This window comes from Hypanus sabinus, chromosome 25 (genome assembly GCF_030144855.1).
Source record: "Hypanus sabinus isolate sHypSab1 chromosome 25, sHypSab1.hap1, whole genome shotgun sequence".
In the NCBI taxonomy this organism is placed as follows: Eukaryota; Metazoa; Chordata; class Chondrichthyes; order Myliobatiformes; family Dasyatidae; genus Hypanus; species Hypanus sabinus.
The window spans coordinates 39450750-39470795 of record NC_082730.1 but is presented as its reverse complement, the minus strand read 5'-3'; the positions used below and the strand labels follow the sequence as shown (position 1 = coordinate 39470795).

The 20046-nt window shown below is 38.8% G+C and overlaps 1 protein-coding gene across 4 annotated transcripts in view; it reads left to right on the top strand.

The window, feature by feature from the left end:
• Positions 1 to 19839, top strand: part of lad1 (ladinin) — a 166476-nt gene extending 146637 nt beyond the window's left edge. For 2 of the 4 annotated variants that reach the window (XM_059950479.1, XM_059950478.1), the window contains exons 10-12: positions 5928 to 5996; positions 17136 to 17181; positions 19463 to 19839. In XM_059950479.1, coding sequence (XP_059806462.1) covers positions 5928 to 5996; positions 17136 to 17181; positions 19463 to 19524 — 177 coding nt within the window. In that variant the 3' untranslated portion in view covers positions 19525 to 19839. Of the gene's footprint in view, positions 1 to 5927; positions 5997 to 17135; positions 17193 to 19462 lie in introns of all 4 variants that reach the window. The other 2 variants (XM_059950480.1, XM_059950481.1) reach the window with 2 other exon arrangements.
• The last annotated feature ends 207 nt before the right edge of the window (positions 19840 to 20046 follow it).

Here is a 20046-nt window from a genome sequence, read left to right as displayed (position 1 = left end):
TTGTTAACTTTCCAATATAACTGCTCACGGACCATCAGCTCCAGCCTCCATGCCTCTCCAGCAAAGCCAGACTGAGAGTTTAAACCTGCCCATGTAGGGTGTAGTGCACCTGCTCCCACTAACCCAGGCATTATTTTAGAATGGTACAAACTGTCCCTCAGGTCTTTCGAGGCTGCTCTGCTATCTACAAACTGATGTAAGGGTGGAGTGAAAATAAATGAAACTGCTTCGAACATCTGTGTCTAGAATCCTTAATTTATGTGTTATAAACCAGTAGAGCACATTATCTGAAGAGATTGTTTTGATCAGCCAAGTTAGTGACTGTTTTATTGTTAGGGTTTGTAAACAGTGAACTCCCAAGAACTGCAGAACAGGAGGGCAAAGTGTGTGAACTTCTGGGGAAACTAGACTAGGAGTGGTGAACTACATATACCTGTCTGGACATGCCCCCTGCTGACTGCTCCTGTGGCTCCTCCCACAGACCCCGGTATAAAGGCGATTGAGGTCTGAGCCCAGCCTCTCTGTCTCCAGGATGTAGTGTGGTGGTCAACCACTGCTTGTTCTTTCTTCCAGTCAATAAAAGCCGATATCTCGCCTTCGTGTCTCAGAGAGAGTTATTGATGGTGCATCACTAGGGACAGGACAAGGAGGAGTGACTAACTAGGCAAAGGGCAAGTATAGATGGAGAATTAGCATTGCCAACCTGTTCTGCCACAGCAAACGTCTACCCAAGTTCTCTTGCCAGGAAGGACTTTGGAAGGGCATGAGTTTTTCACACTGTTTGAACTTGGGACTTCGAACTTGGAAAAATAATTGAAGTACTTTCTGCCTTTGTATAGATTTTGTGTGACATTCCAATGTAGATGACTATAACCTGGAATTCAGCATATAATACTACAGTCTAGCACATGGAAGATTTTATTTGAGATTGTGGGGAGTCACAGAAAGAACTGAGGAAAAAGTCAGCAGTTTGAGCGATGGCCCTCAATGTAACATGGTTCAATGGGAATAGATATAGCACAATCTGGTTGGTTTTGAGTGAATTGAGGCTATTGTTTTTCAGCCTAGTTAAATTAATCTCACTGTGATTAATTTTTGCATATTCCACTACTATTTGCATTCACTGTTAGAGAATTATAATGGAAACACAAAGTCAGGTGTCAAATTCCCTGACAAGCAGTAGCTACTCAAAAATAGGAAATGTATCAACCTAGCTTTTTAACCATAGAGCCATATTTAGTTTTGGATCTGTATCAAGGAATTTTGAGGTTAGTGCTGCTACCAATGGATACTGCACTGAGGCATCAGTGTAAGTTTTATGGTGCTTCTAATTTTGATTTAAGGGTACAAACACAATAATGTCTAATCAAAATATTATTAGTCATAAATTCTATATGCAGGATAGGGCTGATACCAGAGTGATAGGGCTTAGGAAGGGGAAAACTGGGGTGATAGGGCTGAGGAAAGGGAAAACAGAAAACAGCATGCAACAGAGATAATAGAAAGGACAGGCAGGAGATGAGGCATAATCACAGCCAGTGGGATGATTTACAGTGCAATAGAGGCGTTGTGCATTTAAAACAGAAAGCAACAAATACTGGATTGAAAGTGTAATACTTGAGTGCATGCAGCATAAGAAATAAAATGGACGATCTTGAAATTCAGCTATAGATTGGCAGGTATGATGTTGTGGCCATTTCTGAAACTTGGCTAAAGGATGGCTGCCATTGGGAGCTGAACGTTCAGGGATATACATTGTATTGTAAAGATAGGTTAGTAGGCAGAGGGATTGGTGTGGCCCTGTGTAAAAGAAATAAAATTAAATCATTAGAAGGAATGACATAGGATTGTAAGGTGTAGATTCTCTATGGATTGATTAAGAAATGGCAAGGGTAAAAGGATCCTAATGGCAGTTGTATACAGACCTCCGAACAGCAGCCGGGATGTGGATTACAAATTACTGCAGGAGATAGAAAAAGCCTGTCAGAAGGGCAATGTCATGAAAATCATTGGGGATTTCAACATGAAAGTGGATTGGGAAAACCAGGCTAGTACTGGACTTCAAGATGAATTTGTCTCATTGAAACATTCTGAATGTTAAATGGCCTGAACGGGTTAGATATGGCAAAGTTATTTCCCATGGTTGGGTAGTCTATGACAGGAGCGCATGACTTCCAGGATTGAAGGACGCCCATTTAGAAGAGAAATGTAGAGAAATTACTTTAGTCAGAGGGTGGTAAATCTGTGGAATTTGTTGTCACGAGTGGCTGTGGAGGCCAAGTCATTGGATGTGTTTAAGGCAGAGATAGATAGGCTCTTGATTAGCCAGGGCATCAAAAGGTTTGGGGAGAGGCAGGGGAGTGGGAATGACTGGAAGAATTGGATCAGCCCATGATTGAATGGTGGAGCAGACTTGATGGGCTGAAAGGCCTACTTCGGCTCCTATATCTTATGGTCTAGGATTCCCTAAAGATTAACTTGCAAGCTGAGTCAGGGATAAGGGAGGCAAAAGCAATTTTAACATTCATTTTGAGAGGACTAGAATATAAAAGCAAGGATGTAATGTGGCATCTTTATAAGGTATTAGTCAGACAGCATGGAGAAATGTGAGTAAATTTTGAACCCTTATCTAAGAAAGGATGCACTGGGATTGGAGAAGGTCCAGAGGAGGTTCATGCAAAGGATCCCAGGAATGAAAGGTTAAAGTATGAGGAGTGTTTGATGGCTCTGGGCTTGTACTTGCTGAAGTTTAGTAGATTGAGGGGGGATCTACTTGAAATCTATTGAATATTGAAAAGCCTAGATTGTGTGGCTGTGGGGATCATATTTCCTGTAGTGAGGAAATCTAGGACCAGAGAGCACTACCTCGAAATAGAAGAACGTCCCTTTAGAACAGAGATGAGGAAGAATTTCTTTAGCAAGAGGGTGGTGAAGCTATGAAATTCATCGCCACAGATGGTTGTGAAGGCCAAGTCACTGGGTGTGTTTAATGTGGAAGATGACAGGTTCTTAGTTAGTCAGGGGATCAAAGGTTATAGGGAAAAGGCAGGAGAATGGGATTGAGAAAGATAATAAATTGGCCATGATGGAATGGTGGAGCAGACATGATAGGCCAAGTGGCCTAATTCTGCTCCTATGGGGTGGTAGTTTTGCTCCCCATAGGGTCAAGACAAGTGAATTTCTCCCCCACATTATGGGCAGCAATGAATTACCTGTGACTGGGTAACTTGTAAAACAAGTACCCTATTTCTCAAATGTTTACTAATGCCCAGGATAATCTTTTCCCCATGAGTTTTATGAAAAAGAATATTTCCGATGGCACAAGATTAGTGCTACTGCCTGTGTGGAGAGTCCACCTTCTCCTTGTGATTACATGGTTTCTTCCAGATGCTCTGATATCTCTACATGTGCCACAAACATGCTCACTGGTAAGTTATAGCCACCCACCCTCACCCGGTGTAGGTGGTTGCAAGAGAATCCAGGGTAGTTTATGGGGTGGTGTGGCAAATGGGATTATTATAAATAGGTTTTTAATAGTGGCATGAAGGTCCTGTTCCCATATTGTGATAAGGAATGAAAGAGTTAAAACATATGTAATACATGATTACTGGAAGCTTTGCTACTGACATAATGCAAGGGAAACTGTGTTCAAACAGTCCTGAATTGTTCATCTTTACTGTGGTGGAGATTTTGATCCAGCAACAATGATAACCTAAACTAAACATACATGATGATACTTCTGCATGCTTTTTCCTCACACAGCATTCAGCAAACACACAACATTTGCTGTTTACTCCTTGAAATGAAGACTATCACAGCATGTTGTACTTTATGTTGCACAACCTGTCACAGATCTATATCATTGGAATAGGATTTCATGCAAGTCAAAGAGCATAAAGATTAACTGAAGCACAGTTTCAGAAATGGAATGATAGTTACAGCTATTTGGTGTGATGGCCCATAGGAAAGTTTGTCCTTCTCTCATTGCTGAACCAAATTAATGGCTCCACATAGCACCATTTTATTTCATCACATTCCAAAAATTATTTCAATTGAGACCACAATATGGAAGTTTGTTTACAAGTCCAGTTTTCCAGTAATTCCAGGTCGTTGACTGAATTTCTCCATGTTGACTTCCATTTCTTGCAAGAGGGCATGAACATCATTTGTATTCAACTTTCTTGTACAATTATATATGCTACATACAGCTGCAACTCTGCATTTTGATGGCATTACATTTTAAGATTCATTATGAATGGGATGGTGAAGTTTATATAACTAACTGACATTTATTTATCTCATGTACTTTGAAACATACAGTGAAATACATTGTTTGCATTAACAGCCCGCATGCCAATGATGTTCTGGGGCAGCTCACAAGTGTTGCAACACTTTCTGGAGGCAACAAAGCATGCCCATACTGTTCCCCAGAACAACAACAAATAACATCAACAGTAACAGCAAAACAAGCCCTTTTCCCATACCTCCCACACACACACACAGAGCTGAGTCTCAAACCCTAGGACAGTCTGCCTCCAGTTCTCACCCCCAGATTCTCAGATTTGCAGATATCAGGCCTCCAAATTTGGACTTCAGCCCGGGACAGCAATTGTAGGTTTGACCTTTTCCCGTCGACTTCTAGACTGACCAAACCACTGACCTCAGTGACTTGGACCCTCATGGCTCTTTTGGGCCATGGTGTCATCCATGCAGAACACAACACACCATGAACTGCGTATGGCCTAGGAAGAGCAAGACATAGTCCTGGACCAAGGTGGTGGGAAGTGTGCTGAAAAGAGCAATAGACAGCATTGAGTTTGCTTCAGTCATTGCACGTTTCAGTGAGAAAAAACTGATTAGAATCTGAAGCTACGGAATGAAACATCTGCCTGCAACCACAAATTTTCACATGATAAGTCTCCTGAAAAAGTTTAAAAGGCAGCTCAATAAATAAGGAAAGATTTAAAAAATAGAACTGCAGATGAGGGAAATGTAAATCAAATGCTGGAAATACTCAGCAGGTCAGGCCAATATCGATGAACGAAAGAGTCAGTGTTCCAGGTCAGAGACATACTGGCAAAACTGAAAATGAAACAAAATCAGTGTGTGAGGCTTGCAACCCCACAGATCGACAAACTTTTACTGCCTTCTGTTCAGCTGTAATGGGAGGTCTTGGACCTTGAAATGATAAGTCTGCATCACTTTCCACAGATGCAACAGAACATCAAATGTGAATTCTAATGAGGCTTTATAAGGCATTGGTCAGTCTACACTTGGAATATTGTGAGTGTTTTTGGGCCCTTTTTCTAAGAAAGGACGTAATGGCATTGGAGAGGATCCAGAGGAAGATCATGAGAATTATCCCAGGAATTAAAAGGTTAATGTATAAGGAGCATTTGATGGTTTTGGGCCTGTGCTTGCTGGAACTTAGAAGAATTGGGGGTCAGGGTGGTTCTCATTGAAATCTATTGAACAATGAAAGGCCTAAAAGAAGTGGATGTGGGTATGATATTCCCTATAGTGGAGGAGCCTAGAATCAGAGGGCACAGACAGAAAAACATTCTCCTAGAACAGAGATGAGAATGAATTTCTTTAGCCAGAGATTGGTGAATATGTGGAATTCATTGCTACGGATAGCTGTGGAGGCCATGTCACTGAGTATACTTAAAGTGGAGGTTGATAGTTTGGTGATTAATAAGGACATCGAAGGTTGCAGGCCGAAGGCAAGAGAACAAGATTGAGAGGAATAACATCCAACCATGATGGAATCGTGGAAAAGATTCAATGGGCTGAATGGCCTAATTTTTTTCCTATGTCTTATGGTTTTATTTATTAATATTGATTAATTTTGCTCTCCCAATAATAATAAAGCAAAGTCTTTGTGCACTGGTACCACAAGATAAAAAAGGTATTATTTTTGTTTTTAGGATATTCGACCAGGTGATGTAGCCAGTAAACGGAGCCTCTGGGAGAACAAAGCTGATTCTGTAGAAAAGGTAATGAAATCAAAATTCCATTGAAGTACCACATGCATCTATGTTTCAGATATCCATTGTTGGTGAAATAATAGTGAACACTTCTACAGTAGATCATTACATCCTGATATTTAAAACCTCAGTCAATATTCTTTGGCCTGCAGTCATTGACAAGGTAAACTGGTAAACTGGTTTCATAAATTTACTCCCAGGAAATATATTTCATAATATCCATTGTATGTTATAATTCAAATGAAGGATTATTGATGAGAAACACGATAAAAAACAACTTCGGAAATACAGGAGCAAGTTTAATTGTGTGTTATTAAGATACAGGGAATATAGAATAAATACTTTGAATGCTTTGCTTATGAATATTTGTGGAAGTGAAATGTGTAGGACAGAATATATAGGAGAAAAGTGTAAAAAAGGAATTATTCTAAAAAAATCTGGAAAATGTACAGAATGAAGTAAAGAAATAAATAAGGGAGAGAATATAATGGTGCCACATCAATGTTCTTCCCTATGCTCTTTTAATATGCAGAATTTCTAACTGGAGTTGGATAATTGATGTTCTAATACTTTCATTCATGCAATATATTTATAGTACAGTTAAATTTGATTGTAGTAATGAAAGAAAAATCATTTAAATTTCATCATCATTGATTATTGCAATATAGCCAGAGATTTTAGTGGTGGTATTTGCAACAAGCCATGATTACATGAAAAGGTAACAGTATTATGCAGATATTTTGTAAATAGATTGTGTGAAAAGTGTTTGATGAGAAAGGCTTGTTGGAGGAGTATGTATAGCACAGCAGAAGGGATAGAAAACAAGTAAGATCGTGAAGTTAAAACAGGTGGGAACAATACAGAACAAGTAAAAAGTTGCATAGATCTGCCATTCATTGTTAATACTCTGTAAAATTAAACAGAACAATTGAAAGCTGCCAGTAGTGTCTTTATGTCTGTGCTAATTTGTACAGGTTTAAACCGGAATGGCAAAAAGAAATGACCACAATGTTTAAGTTCCCAAAGAGAATGCTTCTAACTAATGATATACTACTTCTGGAGCAATGCTAGCTTTCAAATTGTGCAGATATAAATACAAGTAACCTGAAGCAATTTGTCAGTGATTAAGTTGGGATGCAACGGGCAGGTACTTGTTTAAGTTCTTCCTTTCTCTAGCATCTTCATTGCTTTTAGGGGTGGCAAGGAGTGGAACTATTTTTCTGTAATGTAGGTAATGCACCTACCAGCTAAAAACTGGACCCAAATAGAGCAAGGCAGGCGTATTTGTATAGCACTTTAACAAACACGAGGCAATTCAAAGTGCTTTATGTCGACCAAAATATAAAAATCAAACATCAGACAATATAAAAAAGAATAAAATCGCACAAAAATAGATACGATAACTAGATTTAAAATGGAATGGAAGTTACAGTGCAGGAGGTTCTAATAAAAAAGCAACTGTGAAAAGTTTTAAACTTTGATTTAAAAATTAGATCAAAGAGCAGTACAGCAAACTATCAGGCCCTTTGGCCTACGACGTTGTGTCAGACTGATTAAATTGGTCAGCAAGTGCCTAACTGAACTAAGCCGTTTTGACTAAATGATGTCCATATCCTTCCATTTCCAGCAAATTTACATGCCTGTCCAAGAGCCTCTTGAATACCTTTCTCATATTTGCCACCACTGCCACACCTGACAGCACATCCCAACCATCCATCACTTTGCGTGAAGAAACTTGCCCCGTACATTTCCTTTCAAGTCCTTTACTGCCAGGATGAGGCCACACTCAGATTGGAGGAGCAACACCTCACATTCTGTTTGGGTAGCCTCTAACTTCTGGTCATTTCACCAACATGCACTTCCCTTTTTTGTCCCCATTCCCCATCTGGTTCCTCTCCCTCCACTTCTCTTCTCCTCACCTGGCGATCACCTCCACTTGTTGCCCCCCCCCATTCCCTTTCTCTCATGCCATAACTGTCCTCCCCTATCATATGTCTCCTTCTTCATCCTTTTACCTCAGCTACTTATCATTTCCCAGCTTATTACTTCATCCCCCTCCTCCATCCATTCATCTACCCCCTCATCTAGTTTCAGATATCACCTGCCTACTTGTATTCCTACCCCCCAACTCCACTGCCACCACCTTATTCCCCCTTCCTTTCCAATCCTGATGAAGGGTCTCGGCCCAAAATGTCAATGGTTTAATCCCCTCCGTAGATGTTGCCTGACCTGCTGATATCCTCGTATTCCGTGTCTGTTCTTCGAGATTTTTCAACATCTTGTCAGTGTGGAGGATCAGAGGGATCTTGGGGTCTGAGTCCATAGGACACTCAAAGCTGCTACTATGCTCAGTTCTGGTCGCCTCACTCTAGGAAGGATGTGGATACCATAGAAAAGGTGCAGAGGAGATTTAAAAGGATGTTGCCTGGATTGGGGAGCATGCCTTATGAGAATAGTTTGAGTGAACTCGCCTTTTTTTCTTGGAGCGACAGAGGATGAGGGGTGACCTGATAGAGGTGTATAAGATGATGAGAGGCATCGACCATGTGGATAGTCAGAGGCTTTTTTCCCAGGACTGAAATGGCTAGCACAAGAGAACATAGTTTCAAGGTGCTTGGAAGTAGGTGTAGAGGAGATGTCAGGGGTAAGATTTTTACGCAGAGAGTGGTGAGTGTATGGAATGGACTTTTGGCAACACTGTGGAGGCAGATACGATAGGATCTTTTAAGAGACTCCTGGACAGGTATATGGAACTCAGAAAAATAGAGGGCTATGGGTAACCTTAGCTAATTTCTCAGGTAAGGGTATGTTTGGCACAGCTTTGTGGGCTGAAGGACTTGTATTGTGCTGCAGGCTTTCTATGTTTCTATCTTTCTATCTGCAGAATCTCTTATGTTTATAACTAGTCAATGTTTCAGGTCGGGCACCAGGATCCTGGTAAAGAATCATTGACCCAAACTTTTGGTTAATTTTCTCTTTACATGAACTCTACTGGATCAGGAGAGATCTTCTATTATTTGAGTTTGTTAAAGAAATTCTTTGCTAATGTCACCTACTTTGGTGGTGGTGGCTATTGAATGTGCTATATTCTGCATCTGAACTTTGGTTCCAGTGGTTTGGATTTCACATGCAGATCACAGACATTCCATATGGATTATGTGAATGTCCATTTACAGATCTTATATATTACAAATTAAGTTAATGTTCGGTAACGGTAGGTCATCTAACTCAGCTTCCTAATTACTGTATACTGAAATAATTTTCCCATTGTTTCCAGATTCTAGTGGAAAATGACTTTCAGATTGTATACTGTATACATTCTCTGATATTAAGTTGAACTACTGAATACTGAATGGGACCCTGGCCCCATTTTCTGAACCACAATTCCTGGAGCTCTTGTTAATCTAATATTGTCCACTCAGGTAGAGTGGTTTTGTCAAGCACCCTACCTGACTGGTGACTCCCTCCAGATGATTTTGATAAACACTTGTTAAGATTCCTTGTAAAATTGAAGCTAATTGCTTTTAAGATCCATAACATGCTTTCCAATTATCTTTGAGCAGAAAATTGTCTGCTTATTTACACATTTTATATATTATGTATTCTTTGTACATTATGTACAGCTTTTCTTCAGCAACACAGCATGTATCCCAAGGCTTGGGTGGACCTTAGCCTGATTGGCTATTGCTAAAATCTGATCCCATGGGAATGCATAATGCTTGGCTCAACTTCAAGGCTACATGACATTACACTGGTGGATGTCAAACGTGTGATTAGACAATAACAAGTAGCAACAGTGCAAGGTTTTTTTTCCCCCAATGACTCATCTTTATAAATAGTATGTAATGTGAAGGCTTTCATGTGAATAATATTAATATTTACTCTTTGGTAGTTAAGCACAAATCTGTTATGCCAAATGCACAGTTCATTGAACATTATTTCAAAACATTACAAAATAACAAACTAATAGCAACAGTAGGCTTTACGGATGGCTTTTAATTCGTTACCACCTTGACTGATCCCGGGTTTCAAGTCAACCTTCCCACCGATTCTTCAACATTCTGACTTGACAATTTTTGAGTTATGCTAACAAAACTTGAACAAAAATATGCATATCATAGTTTAATTCACTCTTATCACTTCGCTTGCTAAAGGTTACCGTAAAGAGTTTCCCAAGAAAACAGACAACCAACAAGACCTTTAGGCAAGTTGATACATTCGCCTGGATCTGGGCTTAGTGCTGAAGTCACAGTGCTAATAGTGACTGTGAAAAAAAAACAATTCATCATGATCCAGCAACCATTATGCATGAACTTGTATTTTTCTAACGTAATTTGCTGTCGGGTGTCAACCTGTCTGGCAGTCTTAGCATGAGCTGCCATATACATCTTATCGGAGCACAGTGTCATAGTTACTAAAAGGAATCATGAGAGATTTTTAAGGATAGCTTTTTTTCACATTGGCTTGCGTAAAACAAACCATTCAGTACAGGAGTTGAGATGTTATGTGCAAGTTGTATGAAACATTGCTGAGGCCTAATTTGTATTGTGTGCAGAGCTAGTCATCTGCCTAGATATCAATAAGATTGAAAAGGTACAGAGAAATCTTACAAGTTGGCAGGACTTGATGACCTAAGTTAAAGGGAAATGTTGAATAGGTCAGGACTTTATTCCCTGGAGGGTAGAAGAATGAGGGGAGATTTGACAAAAGTGAACAAAATTATGAGGGGAATATGCAAGCAGGCCTTTCCACTAAGGTTGGATGAGACTAGAACAAGATTAAAGGTGAAAGTGGAATTGTTTAAGGGGAACTTAAAGGGAAACTTCTTCACTCAGAGTGTTGTGACAGTGTGGAATGGGCTGTCAGTAAATGTGGTGGATTGTAACAATAAAGAAACTTGGATAGACACATTGATGGGAGGATTATGGAGGGTTGTTGTCTAGGTTCAGATCAATGGAACTAGACAGAATAATAATTTGGAAAGTACTAGATGGGCTGAAGGGTTGATTCTGTGCTGTAATGCTCTAAGACTCTGTGAAATGCAACTGACAAGCAAGAGAATATCTACAGATGTTGGAAATCCGAGCAACACACTCAAAATATTGCAGGAAATCAGCAGGCCAGGCAGTGTCTATGGAAAAAAAGTACAGATGACATTTTGGCCCAGCATTTTGTGTGACCTGCTTGGTTGCAAAGGTATTAAACCTACTGCATTTCAAAATGGTGATTAGAACAAAGATGCGGTTTGTGGAGGAAGCCAAACTATCAAACTATTGAAATAAAAAGTACAAAATTATTTATAATCTTATGATTTGTTATCACTGTAAAACTTCATATACTATAAATTACAAAATAACTATTACAAAAAGGAATAATGAGACTGTTAATGTGTTTGTCGGACCATTCAGAATCCTGATGGTGGGGGTGGATGAAGTTATTTCTGAATCATTGACTATGAGTCATCAAGCTCCTGTGCTTCCTCCCTGATGAAAGTAATGAGAAAAGGGCATGTGCTGAGTGAATGAGTTCTTAATGATGGATACCACATCCTGAGGTATTGCCTCTTGAAGATATCCTCTGGTGGAGAGGGCTGTATCCATGATGGTGCTGACTGAGCCTACAACCCTCAGTATCCTCTTACGATTCTGTGCATTGACACCTCCATATCAGACTGTAACAAACCAGTTTGAATGCCCTCTACTGCACACCTGTAGAAATGTGTTAAAGTTTTTGGTGACATACTTAATCTTTTCAAACTCCTAACGAAGTAAAGCCTGTCACAGTTGTGAGTAGTTTTGTGCCTAAGAAAGGATATGTTGGCATTGGAGAGGGTCAAGAGGAAGTTCATAAGAATTACCCTGAGAATGAAAGGGTTAATGGGTGAGGACCATTTGATGGCTCTGGGCCTATACTTGCTGGAGTTTAGAAGGATGGGCGGGGGGGGGGGTGGCAGAATCTCATTGAAACCTATGAAAATTTGAAAGGCCTAGATAGAGCAGACATGAAGAGGATGTTTCCTATAGTAGGGGAGTCTAGGACCACAAGGCACAACCTAGGAATAGAAGAATGTTCCTTTAAAACAGAGATGAGGAGGAATTTCTTTAACCAGAGGGTGGTGGATCTGTGGAATCTATTGCCACAGATGGCTGTGAAGAGGTGAAAGAACTGCAAAGTCGATAGGTGAAAGAGATAAAGCGCTGGAGAAGTGAGAATCTGCCCTGTATCTTCTTCATCCAGATCCCTCCTTCTCCAGCCCTTCATCTTTTTCACCTATCAACTTCCTAGATCTTTACTTCATCCCTCCCCCTCTCACGGTTTTACTTATCACCTGCCGCATTGTATTTCTTCCTCTCTGTCTTTAACTTTTCATCTTTTTTTCCCAGTCCTGATGAAGGAACTCAGCCTGAAACGTTGACTGTTTGCTCTTTTCCATTGATATTGCCCAGCCTGCTGAGTTCCTCCAGCATTTAGTATTGCTTAGATTTCCAGCGTCTGCAGATTTTCCCGTCTCTCTCATTAACAAGCCGTTTTTGCCCACAGAACTGCCACTCACTGGATCTTGTTTTTTGTTTCTCGCACCATTCCCTGTAAACTCCAGAGACTGTTACATGTGAAAATCCTAGGAGATAAGCAGTTTCTGAGATACCCAAATCACCCCCTCTGTCGTCAACAATAATTCCACACTCAAAGTCACTTAGATCACATTTCTTCCCCATTCTGATTTTTGGTCTGAATACAACTAAACCTCTTGACCAAGTCAGCATGCTTTCATGCATTGAGCTACTACCACATGATGGGCTGACTAGACTTTGGCATTACTGCGCAGGTTTATAAGTGTATCTGATAAAGAAGCCACTGATTGCAGCCAAGGATGTCCATGAGAAGATAACTGAACACTGATAGCTTGATTATGAACAGCTGCTGCAGTTTGCACGTGTGCAGATCCTGATCAGCAGGGTACTTGGCCCAAGTCATACAAGAACAGCCTATAGAACTGTGCCAGAATTTGAACTGCTGCCTCAGAACTCCACTGACCCAGAATTAAAACAGATCTCCCATACCATATGGACAGCGTCTTCACATTCCCCTGTTATCAAGCAGCTTTCCTTCCCTCATTCCAAAGCAAATGCACCCATTAAACCAGGTATTTGTATAAGTGTTATGTAAATATCTAACACTTATAATGTGGCACTGATTTAAATTAAACATGCATCAATATCATTGTATGTGATATGTTAAACACACAACACTTTACGCATGTTTTAATTTTGTGTTCATTGATCAATTATTTATTAGCTGCCTAAAGCAATAGAAGTTAATGAAGTGAAAAAAAAGATGTATTCCAATAATGAAAGGGGCACATGCAAAGCACAGAATTTGAGTTGAATTGACTTTATTTCTTACATCCTTCACTTACATGAGGAGTAAAAATCTTCATGTTATGTCTTCATCTAAATGTGCAATCATAGTAATTTATAATAAATAGAACAGTCAATGTAACAGAAATACACTCAAATCAGCGTGCGTTAATCAGTCGAATGGCCTGGTGGAAGAAGCTGTCCCGAACACTGTTGGCCCGTTTCCTGGGCAGTAACAGCTGGAACAGTTTGTGGTTGGGGTGACTCAGGTCCCCAATGATTCTTCCTGCCCTTTTCCACACCTGTCTTTGTAAATGTCCTGAATCATGGGAAGTTCACAACTACAGAGACGCAGGGCTGTCCGCACCACTCTCTGTAGAGTCCTGCGATAAAGGGGGGGGGGGGGGTATAGTTTCCATACCAGGCAATGATGCAGCCAGTCAGGATGTTCTCAACTGGGCTCCTGTAGAAAGTTCTTGGGATTTGGGGGCCTATACCAAACTTCTTCAACCGTCTGAGGTGAAAGAGGCGCTGTTGTGCCTTTTTCACCACACAGCCATTGTGTACAGACCTCGTGAGGTCCTCGGTGATGTGAATGCTGAGGAACTTAAAGCTGTTTACCCTCTCATCCCCAGGTCCATTGATGTCAATAGGGGTTAGCCCATCTCCATTATGATATAGTAACATAAGTAAGCTGACTGTGCTTCCCAAATTCTGTTCCAGCTTTGTGTTCTGCTAACATTTTCTCCATTGTAATTGAAAGCTAATTACTTAGACAAAGATTTGACACTCATAGGGCTATGACCTTGTCTCAATTTTTTTGATTTTGAGTGTAGAGAACTTCAACATCTTTGGATGCTCTGGAATATTGAAGTTAAAAGGCCAGTTGAACAAAATCTCTTCTTTATGTTGTAGTGTTTATTCCTAAAGACAATATTGCAATCAAATAATGAACAAAAATGCATGGTAAAGGTTTTTTATTATTTTCCTGCAAAGGACTAAGCCACACCCAAGTTTAAGCATTCATTTCAAAAGGACTAGAATACAAAAGCTTGGATGTAATGCTGAGGCACAACATCATAATTAAAGGATGTCCATTTAGAACAGAGATGAGGAAAAATTTCCTAAGCCTGATGGTAGTGAATCTGTGGAATTCATTGCCACAGACAGCTCTGAAGGCCAAAGTACTGGTTTTGTTTAAAGTGGATTTTTATAGTTCCTGATTAATCAAGGTGTTAAAGGAAATGGGGAGAAGATAAGAGAATGGGGTTAAGAGGGATAATAAGCCAGCCATGATGGAATGGTGGAGAAGACTCGTTGGGCTGTATGGCCTAATTCTGCTCCTATATCTTGTGACGTTATGGTTAATGCATTGGCTGAATGTCAGGAGTCAGAAATAATGTGGAGGCATGGAAGTGTTTGTGAGCTTTGCTTATTTTAGGTAATGACACTCCATAATTTTGGCTGCACTGCTCTGCACATTGGCAATGCACATTGTAGCCAATTGGCTGATTTGTTATGAGTCACTGTCTTCAGCCATCATGTGCAACTTTGCTAGTTAATGATATATAACATGTGCAGTAAGGAACCAGGGAGAATGCCAACTGTTCCATCTGTCAATAACCATGAGGTGAATGTTAAAACCTTTGATGCCTGATGTGGTCCAAAGACCACATCAAAAAACACATAACAAATTGGTGTACAAGGGCACAAACCTTTTCTATAATCTGAAAAGTAACAACAAAATTTACATCATTCTGCTGATAACTTTTAAAGAAATGTTTAACGCACTTACTTGCTGTTCCTTCATCTGCTCCCTTAAAACAAGTGCTAACACATTTAGTTTAACTTTAGATTCTGATGAAGGGTCTCAGCCTAAAACATTGACTGTTTAATCCTTTCTATAGCCTGACATGCTAAGTTCCTCCAGCATTTTGTATGTGTCATTTTAACTTGTCTAGAAACCTGTATAGTAATTTAAAGGTTATATTATATCTCTGATTTTTCCAGAAGACATCAGGTTTTGATGAAAGGAAGAACAATTTATAATTTAATGGCCATTTTGTGGTATTTTGGATCAAAATAATGGCTTGCATATTAAATTCTGAGCATTCTAGAGACTAGTAAAGCATGAACCTGCAAGGAGCTTGATGTTTAGCAGTACAATTTCAATATTGGTCTAATCTAGATATTCAATCAAACTAAATTTACAAATTGAGTACACTGGACAGTCACTGTTACATTGTAGTGATAATTTTGTGCCTCGGGTATCCCCTGCATTGAAGTTCCAGCTGCTTAAGCCATCAGCATTTAGCACTGAATACCATTCCCATGAATTCCTCATGCTTGTTTCTGAAAGCACAGCCTGAGCAGCTGGAAGCTGCCTGCTCATGTTTTTGTAACATATTTAACCTGAAGGTCAGAGAACAGGAGGCAGTGGTTAGAAAAATAGCATCTACCTTCTGTCAATTTAGACAAGCATAATGTTATCTCTGCAGCTCTCATCAGCAGGTAAAGTTGGTAGCCAAGGTTTTTGCCTACCGTAGCTGTTGAAGAAAAAAATGACTGAGCACATATAAACACAGTAAAATATTAAATGTTTTACAAGTAACTACCTCAGATATCTTTTAATATGCACTTTCTAGAATATTTTGTAGCTAACTCATGTCATTTCAACCCATCTCCTTTGGCAAATAAAGTGATTAAATACACAACCAGTCAGTCTGATGTACTGCTAGAACCATACGAGATGTAATTGAGATGTAATTGGACACAGTGTCGATGGTTCTATATATGTTACTGATTAGACCACACAGTGAGACATTAGCAGGCAATTCCTGTCTGCCTTAGTTCAGTTTCCAGACTTGGATTCTTGTCACCAACTCTTAACCTGTCACTGTAGCACAATACCTCATAAGGAGGCATCCCTTCAAAGCCCCGAGGTTGATAGATAGGAAATGAGAAGGCAAAGAAACAAAAAAGATGCAAAAATACTTCCAACATTGTCCCAAAAGCCACTGTCATGGGTTTCTAACTTGCTTTTCTCTCATGTTACAATACTCTATATAATTAATCGATACTGAACAACCCCATTGATTTGATGGTTCCCAATCAAACATTAAATGGCTGCTTTAAAACATTGAGGGCAATCCCAAAATGCAATTCAGTTAATACCACATAGTGTTCTAGGTCCATACTGGTTGCTAGAAAAATAGAAACTTTGATAATAAGGATTTTATCCCTGTAAATATTTCTTGTGCATTTTAGTATCATAAAATGCTAGTTTTGTCTTACATCCCACAACACACCATCCATCTTAAATTTAGAGAATAAAAACACAAAATGCTGGCAGAACTCAGCAGGCCAGCATTTTGTGTTTTTATTTATTTCCAGCATCTGCAGATTCACTCGTGTTGCCTTTAAGTTTAGAGAATGTGGCTAAATAATTTCAGACTTCTTCCAAAAATATTAGATAGTATGATCATTCATTTTCAAATTAAAGTAAAAATAATCCTTGGACTAACAACCTTGTTTGAAGGATAATTTTCTCTTGAATTTGTCATCTGAAGAAACATAATAATATGCATTTCATCATAAAACAATATCAGTTAACAATTCTAAAGATAGTAGCTTGTTTTACTCTTCCCTACAAACTGAAACAAGGTAGTTGAATTTCTGTGCATTATTTTGTGGAGTAGAATATCTCCCATTTGCAACGTAACTGACATAAGAATGAAAATGGTAAGTATCGCACCAAAAAGTCAACTTAATCCTTTTTGTTGTGAATTAGAAAAAGTTGCAGGATCACCAGTCTTTCAGCAAGAACAACAATCAAAGTAAGACAAAGGTCTCTTTCATTTATATATGGCCTGCCTTACCATCTGGCTGTTTAGAGCTTTGTGACTAACATGTCTGGCCTGGGGATTTCTTGTGGCTGCATACAATATTATGACATGTGTTTAAGAATTTAATATTTGTATGTGACCTGGTGTACACAATGTTTTGGCTTCTCTTCTTTGCAAGTTCTCAATCAAAAATGCTAGAAGATAACAAACAGATCAAGCAGGCCCGTAGAGAGATAAACAATGACCTTTCATCAAAACAAGGAAACATTAAATGAAGACATAGGGGCAGAATTTGACCTCTCGGCTCATTGAGCCTGCTCTACCATTCAATCATGGCTAATTTATTATTCCCACAATCCTATCTCTTGCCTTCTTCCCGTAACTTTTGACACCCTTGCTAAGTTTTAAGTCATATCTCTGTCCCCAGTTCTGATGAATGGTTATTGATCAAAGGCGTACATTTCATCTCTGTTGCCGAAGTTGCTGCCAAGTCTGTTAATTTTCAGCATTTCTGATTTGTAGAATGTGCAGGGTTTCTTTTTTAGGTGATGCGAAATTCTCTGGTGGCACATCAACTTATCAAACGGAACATTAACCAGACACCTTGTGGAGGCTAATAAAATGAAAAGGAAGAATCTCTCTACTGGTAAAGAATCTTATGTGAGATATTCGTGCAATCCCACCTCAGTTTTTTGAGGATTTACAACATGAAATTCTAGTATATCAAGTAGTCTCAATGGATGAGGCTGCTATAACTACTGACCAGTGAAACAACTGCTCTTTTCAATAAACATTTCATTGACGCAGTTGAACTTCCTATAAACATATGCCAAAAATTGCTTGATAAACTTTTCCAAAGTGCAACGGAAATAAGAAAATGGTCCCTCCTTCATCTCAAATGAGCACCAAAACATGCTTTGTTCAATGTTTAATGCAACCCAAAAAAATAGCAAATATAAATAAAACAGGGATTTATTTTTTCTTTTCTATAGCAGTACAATACCAATTTTAATGTTTCAAACTTCACCAAGTGCTATTTTCCATGAATTACAAGCTCCAAAATTTTGCACCAGAGTTTCACATAAGACCATTTACCAGAATGGTGTAAATTGCACAAAGTGGGATTGTTGTACTTTTAAACTGCTGTTTGAGTTTACTTTGGCACCAGGATTTAGTTCTATGAGATTACTGTACAGTTGTTGAGTGTTTAGTGTGTATATTAAGCTATTTTCTTGTTTGCTTTTGGAATTAACAATCAAAGGCACAGATAAGAGTTTGAAAGCCTTCAGAAGCAATCTGGTAAAGAATTCATGTCTAGAGTCCACTAAATTCTCAGGGTGTTTTTTGTAACCTGGGAGGAAGCAGTTTATTATTTTTCTTCTTCTTCCTCCAATCCTACCCACTAACCCCCCCCCCCCCGCCCACCCCAGACCCCAAATTATCTTGACCTCATTAGGGGAAAATTTAGATCTCTCTTGTGAAGAAATCAAAGCAATATCCAGCTGGGATAAATTGTGAAAGCTCCTGACTGGCATCTAGAAATGCTGTATTGTTTTTCAAATGTGAGATGCAAGCATTCTCCTTTGGAGACTTGGTTGTTGAAAATCAAGAAGGCATGAGCCTGAAATTAAAGCAACTTTAGGAAAGGGAACCCAATAGCAAATTATATTTCCTTACAGCTCCCACTAAAATTGTGTGTTACTGTCTGATGTTCTCAAGCTATGGGAGAGTGTTCAAATTTATATGAAACAGGAAGCCTCTTCATAATATGGTCATTATACATCCTACCCACATTTCCAAGAACCCATACATAAGTGTGCATGATAAAGCCGTGATTTGTCTTGTGAATATGGATCTTTCATATATATTTCCATGACATGGTGTGCTATTGTACAACAGTACCAGCATCAGCAATATGGGTCCCTCATTGTTAAACTATGCTAAAGTTCATCACAGTCGCTTTAAGAGGAGCACACTGTGAGCAGATTGCTTCTGGTGGGATGAGGGATTTAATAATGTTCCTTTAGAAAGCATTTTCATTTTAAGTAAAAATTCCTAGGAATCGTTTTCCCACATTTGTCCATGTATAAAGAATAGATGAAAACAAATCCATTAATAAGAGATGTCATTTCACAACAAAGTGAAGATTGCACCATTTTAAAAGAGACTTTATTTCCATATTTACACATTTATCAGCTGTAGAAAATTGTCATTAAAGGCACTTGTTTCAACGTTTTGACCTTTTTACTTTTTTAATTTAAATTTTCACTAGGCGTAACACATCAAACTGAGAAAAGCTACAGAAATGGAGTCAAGCTAAAGCAGCAAATATAATTCACTTGAAGATGATAAATGTCTTAACACAAGCTTGATTAATTGAGCTAACTTCAATAGGAATGATTTCACAGCAAAACAATAATGTTTTAATATAGGGTATTCAGCTACTTTTAAAACTGTTGTGTCACAGAAAAAAATGTAATTTGTTAATTAATTAAAATCAAGTTCCTGTTTAAACCATTAAGAGAGTAAATTAGGTTCAAACTTTGTAAAGTAAGATGCTTTAAATTTTGCAATTTTATGGTTGCGAATACAATATCATGTACACTTCATTTCAATTATTTTTCTTGAAAATAAATGTTTAAATGGTAATATGTTTATTAGATTGTGGTTATTTGCTTTGCATTTACTTTGCAAGAATCATGATTTACCAATAAGTTATATCTTAGGAACAAAATTCCTCAAGATAATTTTACAGCACAAATTACTTCCAAACCGTTAACAACTGAATGCTCGTGATTCACATTATCCATAACATAGTGGGGTTTATGGAGTCCTACTGGAAATGTTACAAAATGC